This window comes from Hippopotamus amphibius, chromosome 12, assembly GCF_030028045.1.
Source record: "Hippopotamus amphibius kiboko isolate mHipAmp2 chromosome 12, mHipAmp2.hap2, whole genome shotgun sequence".
Lineage (NCBI taxonomy): Eukaryota > Metazoa > Chordata > Mammalia > Artiodactyla > Hippopotamidae > Hippopotamus > Hippopotamus amphibius.
This window is the reverse complement of record NC_080197.1, coordinates 59,718,509-59,736,904: the sequence shown is the minus strand read 5'-3', so window position 1 is coordinate 59,736,904 and position 18,396 is coordinate 59,718,509. Positions and strand designations below refer to the sequence as shown.

The window sequence follows — 18,396 nt, the reverse complement described above, 5'->3', positions numbered from 1 at the left end:
AACCACTGCACCACCAGGGAAGTCCCTATAACATTATATATAACAGTTAATGTTTCTCCCTTACAAGGAGCCACAAAGGTTATTCTTTAAACAACTAGCACATTCAAAACACTGAAAACTAAACACAAAATAAAAATGAGCATTACAATGTGAATGCTAGTATATGTACTTGTATTGAAGTGAAATGGCAATAACTAAATGGTCATAAGGGACTCTTTCCTTTAGACGGAAACACAGACTGACTTACCCTCCCATCTTGCAGTCCCCGGTCCCACCTTTCCAGGCTCTTACATACTTCGGATTGGCCCACAGGGACACTGGATTAAAGCTTCCACTTGAAAAATAAGGTCCCACTGGGCTCAAGATTACAAAGAGCAGAGCTTTAGTAGGCTTCTTGACTCCCAAAGAAGGCTGTAATAAAGTAAAAGTACACACAACTGTTAATTTAAAATGCAAACACCAAAGTCTAGAATAGATCTGCAACAATCTCCCAGAAGGGACTATCTCAGGACAGCTGTTACTTTTAAAACTGAGTTACACAGAGCCTGATGGTCTTCTCTTTTAAGAAGAAAACACTGAGAATGGGGTGCTTCGGTTCCATTTTGCTTTGCTTTAGTTATGATTTTAAAGGAAAAGCAAATTTGACAATTTTTTTTATTAGGAGGCTTTTTTAGGAGTGTAGTTTTAACAACTAGCCCAACACCTTTCAGTGTTGCACTGACTGGGAACTGAAAAAGGGAAGAATGTGATTTCAGTCTTTGGGGGTGAAATCTAATAATTGCTTCTCCAACTTGCTCTTCTGCTTCTGACTGCTGACTGCTCCAGGACACACCTGGGCCTCCAGCAGGCAGCGGTCTTAGGGGAATGTGTCACTAGTACACCTGACTGTGACAGACAGCAGACAGCAAGAGTGCAGCTTAGCGAGAAGCAAAGACACCAGACAAGATACCAACCCCCGCCCCCCCCAACCCCCCAAAAAAAGACGAGAGGATGAAAGACTCAGGAATTAGTGTCAGGAATGACAAAGAAAATGGCCTTTCCCACCAATACTGGAAAATCGCAAGCCAACGATGCAAAATCATACACATTCCTCCAGCACAAAGGCAGTTCTAAGTAATTAGTGACAGTTGTTTTTTTAAGGAGGAAAATTAAGACTGAAAGGTTTTGAGGGCTATGTATTATAAAGGCAAAAAAGGCCTCTGGGCTAATACCACATGAATAAGAAAACAAGTCAGGACTATTACATTAAGTCTTGGGATATAAAATACATGTGTCTAGTCTTCAAAAGCAGTCTAGTCTGCTTGGATGGTGTAGCGGTCTGTCGTGGAAATAATTAGAAGAGACTCAATTCCCCTGATTTTATGGCTTTTGTAATACTTGATGAAACTGATTGAAAGTGAACCTGGGGATATATTTTTTTCTGAATTTCAATTAAATCTCCTTCTCCACTACCTACTAGCTCAAGGACCCTCACCCACTACTTATGCCAAAATCATAAAGAATCAGGTAGGTAAAATATTCACGAGCATAATAAAATGTGTTTGTATATGTGCACACTGATGCCATCAGAAAGGCTTAGGAAATGGGAAGCTGAGTCCATTCATACTCCATGTGAACATGAGGACCACGCAAGTCTTGGCTGGGCCCCAGAGCAAACGGATAATAGGTAACGGATAACTGAGTTAATGAAATGAGTCAGCAAGTGACAACAAGTTTTGGTTTTTTGCTCATCTATGTCTGTTCTTTAGTGGGGGCTGAAGAAGACACCCCTACTGATGAAGAATGAGGAGCCTTAAACTCCATTTGCTTTTTTGGATTTCGTTATTTGGAAAAGAAATCCTCAGAATAACACACACACCTGCCTTTCTTCCCAACTTTGATAAAAATTGACACTCATCTCTGCAGTTTTATTTACCTATCAGGGGTGCTTTGAAGCTTAATATTTAAACAAATTTTTTTATTGACCACTGTATTGAGGAATTAATATGCTTCTCAACATAATTTAGAAATACAATATGAAGGACACAGTCTCAATAATTTACCTAGCTTTTAATGTTCTAAATAAAATTGCTTATTTATGGACAAGCTGATAAGCATTTTATTAGATACCACATGAATGCCTGGGCTTTTTTCACTCATATATTCTTTGCAACCTACACATTACTAAAAAAGGCAACAATAACTCATCATTATGGAAATAGTTTTCACAGATAAATTTCATCTTATTCATTTCCTTTGCTGATTTTAATTGACAGGTAAACTTGCATTTATTCCACTAGGTGGTAGTAGAGAGAGCACAGATGGAAAACAGAATAACATGCATTAAATCTATTTCTAGAAAAGAATATCTTAAACCTTTAGGCAACACTTTTATTCTTAGCAAGCAGGTAAATTATAGACTAGAGTTTTTCAATGCTGCAAAAAAAATGTATTTATGTGTACTAACATTTTAGTTTCTGAAATTTAAGCAAGGTCAACTCATGTTTTACAAGCACTTCGAGTACTGGTGTTGATCATAGCTCACTCACCTTTATCCTTAAATGATTATTTAGGGGCTTCCCTGGTGGTGCAGTGGTTAAGAATCCACCTGCCAATGCAGGGCACATGGGTTTGATCCCTGCTCTAGGAAGATCCCACATGCTTCAGAGCAACTAAGCCCGTGTGCCACAACTACTGAGCTTGTGTGCCACAACTACTGAAGGCCATGCACCTAGAGCCATGCACCACAACAAGAGAAGCCATTGCACTTAGAAGCCCATGCACCACAAAGAAGAGGAGCCCCCACTCGCCGCAACTAGAGAAAGCCCATGTGCAGCAACAAAGACCCAATTTGGCCAATAAATAAACATATTTGCAAAAAAAAAAAAAAAAAAAAGATGAGTAGAGGGGAAATGATAAAGAACATAAGCGTACCAGGGTGCCGTAAGAGATACAGGATTGACCTGTGGTCCACGCGGGGCCATGAGTGTGAGTCACAAAGGGGAAGGACACCAAATTCTTGGAATGTGTTTGCAGGAAGAACTAGTTGGTTTGGTTTAAGATTGAAAAAGTAATGAACAATCTTCAATAATTACACAGTACTTTTCAGTTTCTAAGACATTCCATAACTATTATCTCAGACAATGCAACAATCCAGGAAGTCAAGGGTTTTAATTTCTATTTTTAAGTCAAAGAAACTGGGGCTCAAATGATTCATCCAAAGTTTCAGTTATTAAGCTCTAGATCTTCTACTCTTAGTCCAGAGCTCTATTTTTTTGATATGAGTTTGAGGGAAAAACAAAACAAAACAAAGCAGTGAAATTCCCAAGATTTCCTAATGTGAAGAGAGTTCAAACCAGACCTTCTTTCCACCCTCAGCCTTCACCACAGCCCTCATACTCTAGGCAACCCATGGTCAAACCACACAGAACCCTTCAGATTACTCAAAATGTATAGGTTGAAGCCCTAAACCCCAGTGTGAATGCATTTGGAGATAAGGCTTTTAAGGAAGTAATTAAGATTAAATGAGGTCAAAAGGGTGGGGCCCTAATCCTGTCGGGCTGATGTTCTTATAAGAAGAGACACCAGAGCATAAGCGCCCTGCTCCCTCCCCCACCCCCACCCCCACTTTCTCCCTGCACACAGAAGAAAGGTCCTGTGGGGCACAGCGACGAAGTGGATGTCTACAAGCCAGGAAGCGAGGCTTCACCAGAAACCAACTTTGTTGGCACTTTGATCTTGGACTTCCAGCCTCCAGAACTGTGAGAAATTAAATTCTGGTGTTTAAGACACATAACTTTTGTATTCTCTCACGGCTTGCAGCCCAAGCCGACTAAGACATCCCCTCTCTCTAAGCAATACAAACGCTTCAATCTCAATTTAAATGTCATCTAAATGTCACTTCAGGAAATAAGCCCCCTTGACAAGCCTAGGTGCTTGCTTGTGTTACATGGTATTACAGCATCCTGAACTTCCTTAAGTCTAGATAAAACACCTATCACACTTTCTTACAGCTGCTTATTTAATTCTCTGCCCCCTTGATAATCTGTGCACTTCATGACATGCAAGATCTTTGTCCCCTACACATAGCATCCTATGTTGTTATACCAGGTGCTTACTAGACATCTGTTGAAAAATTGTCCATCTTAAGATGTTTATGGAAAAGGGCTGTGAAAACAACCTAGATAACTACTTACCAAACTTGAATTATTTTGTGTATTAAAAAAAGCTGATGCTAATCTTCATATGTTGAGTTGATACCATAAAGAAAATGTTCCTGTCTCTTGCCTGGTTTCCTTTAGTGCCAGCCTCTAGACTAACAGGTAGTTAATACTGCATGTAGACATCATTGAAAGAATATCATGGGGAAAGCAAAAGTCCAGAATTTTCTGAGGCTTGCTATAAAAGATTATTTCTCAGCCCCGCTCAAAGAGAAAGACAATATACACCTAAGACTAGAGAAAAAGGCTAATCACTCAACTCTTCTTATAGTTTTTCAATAAGAATGATGTTAAAATTGAAAAAAAGAACACAGGGACTTCCCTGATGGTGCAGTGGTTAAGAATCTGCCTGTCAGTGTAGGAGACATGGCTTGGATCACTGGGCTGGGAAGACCCCATAGGCTGTGGAGCAACCAAGCCTGAGAGCCACAACTACTGAGCCCATGTGCCGCAGCTGTTGAAGCCCGCACTCCTAGAGCCCGTGCTCTGCAACAAGAGGAGCCACCTCAATGAGAAACCGTCACACCGCAACAAAGAGTAGCCCCCGCTCACCGCAACTAGAGAAAGCCTGCGTGCAGCAATGAAGACCCAATGCAGCCAAAAATCAATTAATTAATTAATTAAAAGAATCTGTCTGCCAATGCAGGGGACACAGGTTCGAGCCCTGGTCCAGGAAGAACCCACATGCAGCAGAGCAAATAAGCCCATGCACCACACCTACTGAGCCTGTGCTCTAGAGCCTGCGAGTCACAACTACTGAAGCCCTCGAGCCTAAAGCCTGTGCTCCACCAGAGAAGCCACAGCAACAAGAAGCCCGCGCACCACAACAAAGAGTAGCCCCTGATTGCCACAACTAGAGAAAGCCCACATGCAGCACAAAGACCCAACGCAGCCAAAAATAAATAAATAAATAAACAAACAAACCCATCTTTAAAAAAATAATAATAGAAAATTAAAAAATATAAAAAACATAGTTAAAAGAAAACTAAAACTAAGGTAAGAAAGACTGAAAGAACAGTGAATTGTCTTATCTAATATTATGTAAAGGCAGTGATGATAACTGCTCACAGGGTTAATATCAGGATTAAATTAGATAATCTGTGGAAAGTACCCAAGGCCTAATCTTTTGTAAGCATCCAACAAATAGCGATTGTTATTCTTTTTTTAATAAATACTATTTGATAATAGCAATAGTGGTAAATAAATTCAACATACACCAATACACTGGGCATGCAGGCGACGTTAAGATGATTGCACATGTGACCACTGAACCAGTCAACCCTCGATGCTGGAATTGTGAAGAATGGGTACTTGGGAAAAAGACAAGGATTCCTAACTGATGATGTGGAAAATACAGGTTGGTAAATGTGAAATCAATCATAAATAGGAATTTTAGCATGAATTATTAAGGAAGTGGCCAAGAACACTCAATGAGGAAGCACCCGGGGGAGCCACACTGAATCACTCTCAGGAAAGCCAGGCTTCATTTCCTTCTAAAGTGCCTGGGACCAGGGTTCAGCAAACCTCAGCCTGCTGCCTGGTTTTTTTAAGTTTTACTGGAACACTTTCTTTCATTCACGTGTGGCCTATTGCTGTTTTTGTGCTACAAAGGCAGAGGTGAGTAGCTGCAAGGAACGCAAAACTGAAGATATCTACTACCTGGCCCTTAACAGAAACTGCCCCTTCTCTGGATGACAGGAAAATGCCACAGGAGGGTGTGGCCTTAGAACCGGGGTCTCCTCACTGACCTAGCCTCCGCCCTCAGGCCCCGACTGCGTGATTCCATCCAGATTGGTTCAATGGACGGGGCCAAGCACAGGACGGGGCCTGGAACAGAGCAGCGGACGAGACCAGCACAGGGAGCTAGCACCCGCGACCGTCTCGGCCTGTGAGTCGGCTGAGGAAGGGGGAAGGACGTCATACTCAGGGAAGAGCCCTCACGGCGACAGTGGTATCAGCGAAACAGCAGAGCAGGTGGGGAACTACCAGCTAGGGAACTAGGCAGGAGCGGGGGTTGTCCCTCCATCCAGTCACATGGCACTGCCTGCCTCAGAGGTAGAAGTGTGACAGAGGAGACTTTGGGAAATCCTGTGACTATGTTAATAATGGGTTTTCCCTTTCTTCTGGATCACTGCCATACGCCATGGTATCTCTCACCTGCCCCACTCCAGGAATCCACCCATCTCTCTGTTCCACTGCAGAGCAGAATCCTTCACAAGAATTACACCTATGCACGATCACAACCTCCCCTCCTCTCAATCTGTCTTGAATCCATGACCTTCAAGGCTTTCAGCCCCGCCACCCCCACTGAGAGATGCTTATTAAGATCACCAAGGACCTCCATGTTGGCAAATCCAAAAATCAGTTCTCAGGCTTCATCTCACTGGTCCTATGGGTGGGACTCGCCACAGTTCATCACTGTTTCCCCGTTCTTTACTTGGCTTCTAGTATACCAAGCCCTCTCATTGCTCTTTCTGCCTTACAGGCTGCTACCTCTCAGACCCCTTAGCTGATTCCTTTTCCTCTCCCTTTCCTCCAAACGCTGGCCTGCCCCAGGGCTCTTCCTTGCCTTCTTTTCATCTCTCTACAGTTCTTCCCTTGATAACCCCATCCAGGCCCCGGACTTTAAAGGCATTTTAAAGACGAGAATGTAGCACTTAAACTGCCAAATCTCCCCTGAATTCCAGACTGGTACATCCACCCACCAGCTTGACATCATCAGCTGACATTCCGGTGTCCAAAACTAAACTCTTGATTCCATCCATCGTCACTCCAACAAATAAACAAACAAAACCCTCTCCCTCCGTCTCTCCATCCCAACAAATGCTCACTAACCAGCAGCAATGGCCCAAGAGGAAAACTGGACATCTCTCCTCTCAGTCTCATCTATCAGCAAATTTTGTGAGCTGTAATACCTATCCTCGAATATCTGTCTTTCTGTGCACTAGGGGATAGGTCCATAGCATAAATGTGAAGAAAGTTTGAATTTTTTAAAGATCCCAAATTCAATTTTTCCTACTTTATTCAACTTATTAATAACAGTTCTTATGTCTGTTACATTGACAATAGAATGGCTGATCAACAGGACACTGGTTATACAAATGACGCCACCATATTTCACAGATTCTAAGACATCCACTTTTTCACATTTAACATGTCTGAAAACCTGGACTCAGCACTTTGCAATTGCTACGGGCTACACAGCAGTCATGGAAAAGTTGTCATTACCAAACTTGGAAGTAGCTGTTCGTACTGATGGTAGCTCCAATGGCTTATGGGCATTGGTGATGCTACAGATGTTGAGCTGGCCGTATGAAATGTCCTCAAATAACTGCAGTCTGATGTGGCACTGAAAAGTTACTGCATAGAAAGGCACAAAAACAGCAGCCGGATATGTATTTGGTATTAGTAAAACAAATATTTTTAATAATATTAAACAAGTGCAATTCAATATATTCTTGCAAAGCAACAACCAAGTCTTCTAATGGGACCTATGGTTGGCAGAAACCCGTAAGATAAAGCTGTTATTAGCTTTTGTTATTAAGATACATGCAAAAATATACTAAATATACCTATCACAAGCTGAGCAGTGCAACTGATGGCAGAGGAAATTACAGATTTCCTCAGAAAACATCCATTTCAAAAAATAAGCGGCCGGTATGACTCATTCACGAGTCACTCAGGACTATCGGGAAAGTGCTGTTTCATAGTTTAACTGGCAATGTCTTTCCATTTCAGTGCCCCAAATAATGGTGCCTCATATTTTATGGCATCCTGTATTCAGTTAAGTACAGCATAATGTACAATGTACCTTACAGCTAGGAAAATGGGAAAAAAAAAAAACAGCACAAACCAATTTTTTAATGACAAAAGACTTGCAAAGGCACTTCACAAAAGGATTTTTAATAGCCAGTAAGCATGTGAAAAGGTACTCAACACAATTTGTCCTCAGGGATATAAAAGGAGATAGGACTGCTGAATGGGTAAAATTAATAAGACAACACCAATGTTAACAAGGATATGAAGCAAATGGAAATTTCATATATTGCTGATGTGAGAGTGAAACGGTACAAGCACTTTGGAAAACTGTCTGGCAGTATTTAAGAAAAGCCAAACATATATATACCCTCCGACCCAGCAACTCAGCTCCTAGGTAAACAATGGAGAGAAGTATGTATGTCCACCATAAGGCACGTTCAAAGCTGTGCACAGCAGCTTTATTCAACAATCAAAAATCGGAAATAACCCCAAATGTCCCTTTGTAGTAAAACAGAATGCCCCAGGGGGTGGGGAGGGGTGACTCCATGGGGGAGGGGAGCGGAGGTGACAGGGAAAGGTACAAGAAGGGAGTCAACTGTCCTAGCCGTGTTCTAATCTTAACCTGGTGTTGGGTCCACAGATTTTTGTTGGAATTCTTTAAAAAACTGTGAGTGTGGGCTTCCTAGGTGGCGCAGCGGTTAAGAATCTGCCTGCCAGTGCAGAGGTCATAGGTTCGATCCCAGCTCCAGGAAGATCCCACATGCCTTGGAGCAACTAAGCCCGTGTGCCAAAAAAAAAAAAAAAAAAAAACTGTGAGTGTGTGTGTGTCTAGTTTTTAAAAATCTTGAGTATTGGCAAAAATTGGGCAAAGAATAACTGTCATTTTCGTAAAAAGAAGGATAATTCTTAATGTACAAACACGTAAGCAGGTAGATTAGATATGTGTATATTTATCGATACGTATCTCTAGAAAGATATAAGGAAAACTGGCAACAGGAATTGCTCAGAAGGAGAGGAACTGTCTGGATCAGAATGGGAGTAGGAAGCAAACTTCCTTTCCATTGTATACTTTTGGTATCATTTGAATTTTTTACCAAATTTTTCCCTTCCCCAAATTCCTCCTTAAAATCCCAGAAATATGCTTGCAGGTTTCATGTGAAAATTGATATTCCTAAACTCGGAAGCATTGTGAATGAACTTTAGACTTAGTGTGACCGTACACGTGTTAGAGAATATATATAACATATTATAAAATATATAACACCATATATAAAATCTGGAGTGATTCTGTCAAAGATAATTGAGAGCAAGAAAGCTGGTAGCTCAGAGAAGGAAAGGAAATAGACATGAAGGCTGACTTACATTAAAACAAGATTGGGAGACAGGGATAAACTGGGAGATTGGGATTGACATATATACACTACTATATATAAAACAGATAACTAATATGGACCTACTGTATAGCACAGGGAAGTCTACTCAATACTCTGTAATGACCTACATGGGAACAGAATCTAAAAAAAGAGTAGCTATATGTATACGTATCAATATAACTGATCCACATTGCAGCAGAAACTAACAGAACGTTGTAAATCAACTATACTCCAATAAAAATTAATTTATACTTTCCCCCAATGAATTGTATTGACATCCCTGTCAAAATAAATTACCATAAAAAACAAAAACAAAAACAAGATGGTAAAGAACTTATTAGCTCCTGTCCGAGTTACATTTCCACAACAAGCACTCTTAATGAACCATGCCGCATTTCTTCATAACACGGACCTCCAGCTATCAATACATTCATTCTGTGGGTCTAACACTCCCACAAGCTCCATGAGACACTAAGTTTCATGAGGGCAGGGAGGTGGCATCCCTAGAACAGCACAGTGACAAGTGCACAAGAGCAGCACAAAAGCAAGAGCACGGGGGTTCTTATTTCCCCTCTCTGGGCCTCAGTTTACTCATCTCTGAAGTGATGCCAGTGGCACCTACTCACAGGTTGCTGTCAATCAGTGCAGAGAAAGCACCGAGCGTAGTGCCTGGCAGTCAGGAGAGCTTCACAATGCCAGGTGATAGGGGTGACGGCAGACTGGACTATCGTGTTTCATCAAAGAGAACCAGGACCTCCTTGAATGAAAGGCAGGACTTTCTTGGGATTGAAAAGTAAGATAGGCCTAGGGCATCTTTCAGGAAATAGTAACTCTTCCAGCAATTCCCTAGGCTGTATATTTTCAAACTGCTCACTGCAGTATTATATAAGGAGACAGGAAAATGGAATCCCAGTAAGAGAACTAGGAAAAAGTGTGATAAATGTCCAGCGTGGGGAACTCTGCAGCAATTAGAAGTGATGGACTGGATCTACACATAGTAACCTGGATAGAACTGAGAAACAGAGCACGGAGGAAAACGCTGAGAGACACAGTTAGATGTATACAATAAAATCATTTACAGTAATTAAAATTACAGGCATCCAAGGTAATAAGAGATGCTTAAAATACATATAAACCAAACGAATATTCATTCAATACATGAGAACGGTTTCCAGTGTGGAAGAGGAGATAAGAGTAAGGGAAAAAGATACAAGGGAATTAAAAGACAAAGAGAGGCCTCCCTTCTTCCCCATGACGGTAGGTGCCATGAACGGAGGGGTATCATTATTAACCATGTGCACCAACACTCCAAAAGAGTAAAAGAGAGTGATGACAACTGTCCCCTGTGATAACATTGAAATGGACAAGAGCCTCAAGAGGATGTCCATCGGAAGGAGTGGCCTGATAATAGCAAGCTGATCTTCACAGACTAAACTCAGTGCAAACAAGCTGTATCTCAAAAAACAGATAACCGAGATTTGAAGATACTAAAAAGGTGTTGTTAATATGAAACACGTTAATAGTTATACAAATAAGACTTTAAGTTGTTTATAAACAGTGGAATGAGATACAAATATAATCTCAAATAGGACTACAAAAGAATACATTAAAAGTGTAGACAAAACCCAAATTAACGATTACAAATTGCTGCTGTAATAACTAGTTTTCAAATCTGTTTAGATGCTTTTATTAATAGAGGCGAACTGTGAAGGGAAAAGATGATAAGATGTATAAGCATAAATAAACAAGGGCCATGGATAAAGGGAATTCTTTTCATGGCAATTGTTATGACTATAGGTAAAATTATATATGTAATATAAAGATTTTACAAGGTGATAAAAGAAAAAAAAGACATTTCTATGAAATTTACATGCACTTAAGCTCCCTGTGGAGTGAACCAGAAATCATGGAGTGGACCATTAGGCAGCAGGATTTTAAAATATGAGCTCACATCACTGATCATTAGAGAAATGCAAGTCAAAGCCACAGTGAGGTGTCACCTCACACTGGCCAGAATGGCCATCATCAAAAAATCTGGAAACAATAGATGTTGGAGAGGGTGTGGAGAAAGGGGAACTCTCCTGCACTGTTGGTGGGAATGTGGGTTGGTACAGCCACTACGGAGAACAGTTTTGAGTTTCCTTAAAAAACTAAAAATAGAACTACTATATGACCCAGTAATCCCACTACTGGGCATATACCCAGAGAAAACCATGATCCAAAAAGAAACATGTACCGAAATGTTCATTGCAGCACTATTTACAATAGCAAGGACATGGAAGCAACCTAAATGCCCATCAACAGATGAATCGATAAAGAAGATGTGGCACATATATACAATGGAATATTAGCCATAAAAAGGAATGAAATGGGACTATATGTAATGAGGTGGATAGACCTAGAGTCTGTCATACAGAGTGAAGTAAGCCAGAAAGAGAAAAACAAATACTGTATGCTAACTCATATATATGGAATCTAAAAAAAAAAAAAGGTACTGATGAACCCAGTGACAGGGCAAGAATAAGGATGCAGATGCAGAGATTGGACTGGAGGACACAGGGTTGGGGGGGCAGGGGGCGAAGGGGAAGCTGGGACGAAGCGAGAGAGTAGCATAGACATATATACACTACCAACTGCAAAACAGATAGCTAGTGGGAAGTTGCTGTATAACAAAGGGAGATCAATTCGATGATGGGTGATGCCTTAGAGGGCCAGGACAGGGAGTGTGGGAGGGAGTCGCGGGAGGGAGGGGATATGGGGATATATATATAAATACAGCTGATTCACTCTGGTGTACCTCAAAAGCTGGTACAAGAGTGTAAAGCAATTATATTCCAATAAAGAGCTTAAAAAAAATAAAATATGAGCTCTCATGAAAACATCATACTGAAAGGTTTCCAGTGAAGTTGTGAATGGGGAAACTTCATGTAAAATGATTTCAAATGTTGTTCTGCGTTGTCCCCTGGAGGTGATATTAAGCAGAAGCAGACAGCTTCTCTAGTTGAGCTCAACTCCAGAAATATATTTGGGGCCCTCCAAAGTAGAAGGATGCATTAGAGCCAAAGTCAGGCTGTCTTGGAGTGCAGCTGAAAACGTCAAGTCCACCAGCAGCTGGCAGATGTGTGTGTGGTAGACAGCCTGGGACCTGGTCAGAGGGGCTGGGCAGGCTGACCCCTGCAGCTCAGAGGGTTGTCCCTACCAACAGACTCGACCTTCCTAACGACACTTATCTTCAGCCCTGACGTTACTCAGCAGCGGCTCACTCCACCACCTCCCCAGTGGAGACAGTGGGTGAGATGACACCGCGATAAACAGGAAAAGCGGGAGGCTCGAAGCAGTGATCAGAGGGAATCTCAGTTTGTGGTTGTGCATATTTTGCTGTTGACTATGGTCAAAACACCTATACACTCATCAGGATCGCTGAGAAAATAAAGGCCACACTGTGTGTGTGTGCACGCGTGTACACGTTCATGTAGCTATATACCTGGCTGGAGTTACCAAATAGGGTGAAGCTGGATAAAACAGATGTTAAAATCAGCAAAGCCTAGCTCCTGTAGATGTACGGTTCGTAGGTATTCAGTACTGAACCTGACAGTCATGTAATTTTAGCTTCTCAGCTGGTAAAGTGAAAATTTAGAAACTGTTCATGTAAATGTTTTTTATTTAAATATTATTATTTCATAGTAGCACTATTCACAACAGCCAAAACATGGAAACAACCTAAATGTCCATTGACAGAGGAATGGATAAAGAAGATGTGGTACATATATACAATGGAATACTACTCAGCCATAAAAAAGAATGAAATAATGCCATTTGCAGCAACATGGGTGCAACTAGAGATTATCATACTAAGTGAAGTAATTCAGAAAGAGAAAGACAAATACCATATGATATCACTTATATGTGGAATCCAAAATAAGGCACAAATGAACCTATCTACAAAACAGATTCAGAGACAGAACAGACTTGTGATTGGGGGCTGGGTGGGAAGGACTGAGAGTTTGGGATTAGCAGATGCAAGCTATTATATAGGATGGCCGAACAACAAGGTCCTACTGTACAGCACAAGGAACTATATTCAATACCTTGTGATAAACCATAATGGAAAAGAATATAAAAAAAGAATGTCTATATGTGTATAACTGAGTCACTTTGCTGTACAGCAGAGATTGGCACAACATTGTAAACCAACTAGACTTCAATAAAAAGAAAATTAAAAAATAAATATTATGATTTCATATTTTATCTAATTTCCAATTGACAATCAGCAGATGTTTGGAACACTCCAGCTTTTTACTTTCTCTTGAAGTTTTTAATAACCGATAAATAAATATTTCAGAAGATATTGATTAAAATGATGTTGAAATTCTTTTTTAATATGAGAAATTATTTGGGATTGTGAATGATTTTATCCTCTAATTTAAATGTTTTACAAGAGGTTTATGTAATACTGTTTAGTATTTTTTTACTAATGGAAACTTTAATTTTTTTTTTAATTTTCTTTTTTTGGGGGCTGGTTTTCGGTCTTTGTTGCTGTGTGCGGGCTTTCTCTAGTTGTGGCAAGTGGGGGCTACTCTTCATTGCAGTGCACGGGCTCCTCAGTGTGGTGGCTTCTCTTGTTGCAGAGCACGGGCTCTAGGTGCCTGGGCTTCAGTAGTTGCACCATGTGGGCTCAGTAGTAGTGGCACGTGGGCCCTAGAGCATGTGGGCTTCAGTGGTTGTGGCTCGAGGGCTCTAGAGCACAGGCTTAGTAGTTGTGGCACATGGGCTTAGTTGCTCTGTGGCATGTGGGGTCTTCCTGGCCCAAGGATGGAACCTGTGTCCCCTGCATTGGCAGGCGGATTCTTAACCACTGCACCACCAAGGAAGTCCCAATAATGTAAACTTTACAGAAAAATTTTTTTCAAATTTCCACCCACTGGCAGCTTGGTATTATTTTATTGGCAATCTCTACTTGCTGGCTAATTAATTAGACATTTTTAATTATTTCACAAGATTTGGGATGGTGATTCTCATGCAAGTAATTTAAAAATCTCTGGAGAGTTTGTTTAAATGCAGAGTGTCTGATTCTGGCTCCACGGATTTAGATCATTTGGGTTGGAGCTGGAGCCCAGTACAAATATGTCTATTGAAGAATACTGGAATTCTGAATTCTCTATACGCAAGTGAGTGCCATACCAGGGACTAGAGACCGGGCACATGTGAGCAAGTCAGTGGTTACATCACTTAAAAAATTTCCCCAACATATATTCATTCATTCAAAGAAATCAAAATAGCTCTTGGATAAAAGACCCACTTAATCATGAAAAGATGAAAAATGTGGGCCAGCAGCACACAAGACCAAAACGTCAGCTAACTGACGTACAGGTGAGCCTGCAATTCTTCTGTGAAGTCAGGGACGGACAGAGCCATCAGAAAACCGAGTCATACAAAAGGGCAAGCAAGGGACTCAGCTACGGAAGCCCATGCGCCTAGAGCCCGTGCTCCACAACAAGAGAAGCCACCGCAATGAGGAGCCCGCGCACCGCCACAAAGAGTAGCCCCTGCTTGCCGCAACGAGAGAAAGCCCGCACGCAGCAACGAAGACCCAACGCAGCCAAAAATTTAAAACTAAATAAATAAATAAGTAAATAAATAAATAGGCAAGCAAAAGTCAATCTTCCCTGATGAAAGGATCCTAGTGACCTGCTACCCACTGGCTCCAATCCTCCAGCTAGTATCTCACATGTCAAATGTAGCCACCGTGAAAAGACAATGAGCGATAATTATCAGACTGGACTATAGAACATTCGTGTGGTGCACAAATGTTTAAATCCATATGCTTTACTGAATGCTATTTGTATCATGCTCTTTTCTGAATTACAGGTGATTGTTTCTTCTGGCTATACCATTAATTAGAAGATTCCAGTGGACTTAAACATACCAACTGAATATAAATAATGTTGACTCATCAGATGGTTATTTCTTTCAACTCTCAGCTTACTACTTGGAAAACAGATTTTTTAAAAGTCTTGATTCTGAGACCCAAAGTATGCTCAAATATGTAAGCTGACAGAGTGCAGCAGGAGAGGACTACCTGGCGGGATTTTTGTCACTGAGATTCTCAAATTTGGGCGGGCATCAGAATCACCATCCGGACCTACCTGACCAGAAAACCTCTGGGGACTGGGGTAAATATGTGTATTTTAAACAACACACGGGTGATTCGCATGCAGAAGTTTGAGGACCATCAATAGAAAGGATTGTTGGGAGTCCCAGTCAGACTATAAAATCAGATTTAAAAGCTTGCCTAACTCTAGATTGTAGAATTCCAGGGAGTCTACAGAATTGACTAAATCACAGAACGAGGTATGTTAGAAAACTACAGAACAATACCTTTCATGAGCATTGAGATAAAAATTCTTAAAATATTTGAGAAGCGAATACAGCAAGATATAATGTGAATTATTCACCATAATCAAGTAGGATTTAGCCCAAGAATACAAAGTTGTTTTAACATCTAAAAATGAGTTAATATAATACATTATAACAGAATAAAAGACAAAACCACATAATCACGTCAAGACAGTTAGAAAAAGCATTCCACAAAATCCAACCTCCATTCATGACAAAAACTCAACAAACTAGGAATAGAAGAATCAGATCTCTGGAGTGGGAAAACACCTCGGGATAGCTAGGAAGGAGTGCTTTGAGATTAGTAATGTTTCAACAAAATTTAAAAACTGCTTCTTCCTTGTCTAAAGTTAAATAATATTTAAAAACTCAATAATATTAAAATTTTAGAAACTTAAGGAGAAGGTGACTTTTTAATTGTTCCAATTTTTAACCTTTATTAGGGAGACTGCAATTCCTGAAATTCATTATCCAGACACTTAATAGTCTTTCAAAAGGCATCAAAAGGATGCCAAAGGACCACTTAGGTACTTATCCTCTGGCCTTATATATTTCCTTACTGCTTGCATTCACACAACCTAGTGGAGAACACGGTAACCATACAATTACCCCATAGAGAGCAGAATGGCTAGACTATAGCAAATGCTCTGTCTCATTCTCCCTATCCCTAAAGACCTCCATATGCCACCCCCTCCATCCACCGCCCACATTCAATCTCCCCCCATCAATTATCCCTCATATCAACCATTCTCCATAGGGCCTCCCCTGCCCAATAGAGGAAGAAGATAGGGACAGGATCTTTATATTTTATGTCACATACTCACCCACAAAGATGGCCTTGGCCACTCCAGGCATGCCCTTCTTTTGCAAGGGCACCAACCAACAGATTGTAACCTATCGGGAGATCTTACAGCCATGTTGTTTAAACCTGTTCCCCTAGGGACTTCCCTAGAAGCGCAGTGGTTAAGAATCCACCTACCAATGCAGGGGACATGGGTTTGATCCCTGGTCCAGGAAGATCCCACATGCCACAAAGCAACTAAGCCTGTGTGCCACAACTACTGAGCCCACGTGCCACAACTACTGAAGCCCATACGCCTGGAGCCTGTGCTCCACAAGAGAAGCTACTGCAATGAGAAGCCTATGCACCACAACCCGGCTCTCCAAGACTAGAGAAAGCCCACGTGCAGCAACGAAGACCCAACGCAGCCAATAAATAAATAAATTTATTTAAAACAAAACAAAACAAAAACACACACACACAAAAACAAAAAAATCCAAAAACCTGTTCCCCTAGCTCTCAAGTGCTTTCCCTAATATCCACCGTGAACTTTATTTTCAACATTGTCTATGGGGAAAATGGGCCATCCACTCCTATGCCCTTACCAAGTAACTCCAAGACTTTAGGAAAATGAAGATTAAAAAGTAACAGCTCTCTCTCCTCCAAATTTCAAAACCATTACAGCTCTTACCTTGGAGGAGCACTGCCCAGACAGGAGGCATTACACTGGTAAACTGAGGAGATCATGGTTAGTCTTGATTAGGGGAAGGCAAACAGCCTTGCTCATTCCTCTCCTCATTTATGTTGGGGTCTGTGTCTGCGTCTGTACCACAAGGCAGAGCTGAGGAGTGATGGAAACCATATGGCTCACAAAGTTTAAAATACTGACTATCCGGCCCTTTAAGGAAAATGTTTACAGTCTTAATAATGCAGGGAAAGGAGCATTAATGATGCCATTGGGGGACTATTTCAAACTACACACTAGAAGTTTCACACAAGCATAAACAGAGATAACTTGCCCACCAAAGCAACCCAAAACAGGAAGTCAGTCTGCACCTCAGTTCCAATGAATGTAGGACGAATGTACAGACTCGCAGATGTTGAGTAGGGGACCCATTCTTGATCCAATTTCACCAGCTGCTGAATACACTCTAAAAGCTCCTCCTTGTCAAATGCCTGAAGAAATGAAAAGCATAAAGAATGATGCAATGTTCTTCCACTGGAGCACTAAGAAATGACCCTCATGAAAGCTCTGACTGCTAAAAAAGGGAATTTCCTGGCGGTTCAGCGGTTTTCACTGCAGTGGCCTGTGTTCAATCCATGGTCTGGGAACGAAGATCCTGCAAAGCTGTGTGGTGCAGCCAAAAATAATTTAAAAATTAAAAAATGATAAGTAAATAAATAAATAAAAATTTTAAAGCAACAATAATAAAACCAAGCAAGAATTTTTTCTGTGACTTTTCCCCTCCAAATTGTGATGGAATGATAGATTATCCACATGAGGAAGATAAAAAAGTGGTTCCCCTACCATACCCAAATACCAACTGTAGTTGGATTATACACTTAAATGTGAGAAAACATTGACTTTCATAAAAAAAAAAAAAGAAAATATTACTGTCACCTTAAAGTAATTCTTAAATAAAAGACACAAAGCATAAATCATAAAGGAAACAAAGTGGACAAAATTTCACTCTTTAAAACTTAAGAATTTCTGTTCTTCAAACGATATAAGAAGCGATACACTGGGTGAAGTTATCTGTAACATAACCAGCAAAGGACTGTAATTGGAAAATGTTAAGATAACCTGAAAATCAGTGGGAAAGAGACAGATGATCCAATAGGAAAATGGGCAAAAGCAAAGAGTAGTTTACTTTCAAAGTGAAAAAGG

The 18,396-nt window shown here is 40.8% G+C and overlaps 1 protein-coding gene across 3 annotated transcripts in view; it reads right to left on the bottom strand.

Annotated features, from left to right (window-relative positions):
- Positions 1 to 18,396, bottom strand: part of BCAT1 (branched chain amino acid transaminase 1) — a 105,458-nt gene that overhangs the window by 26,475 nt on the left and 60,587 nt on the right. For all 3 annotated transcript variants that reach the window (XM_057703543.1, XM_057703542.1, XM_057703544.1), the window contains exons 5-6: positions 17,565 to 17,684; positions 248 to 411 (exon numbers count right to left, since the gene is read on the bottom strand). In XM_057703543.1, coding sequence (XP_057559526.1) covers positions 248 to 411; positions 17,565 to 17,684 — 284 coding nt within the window. The remainder of the gene's footprint in view (positions 1 to 247; positions 412 to 17,564; positions 17,685 to 18,396) is intronic.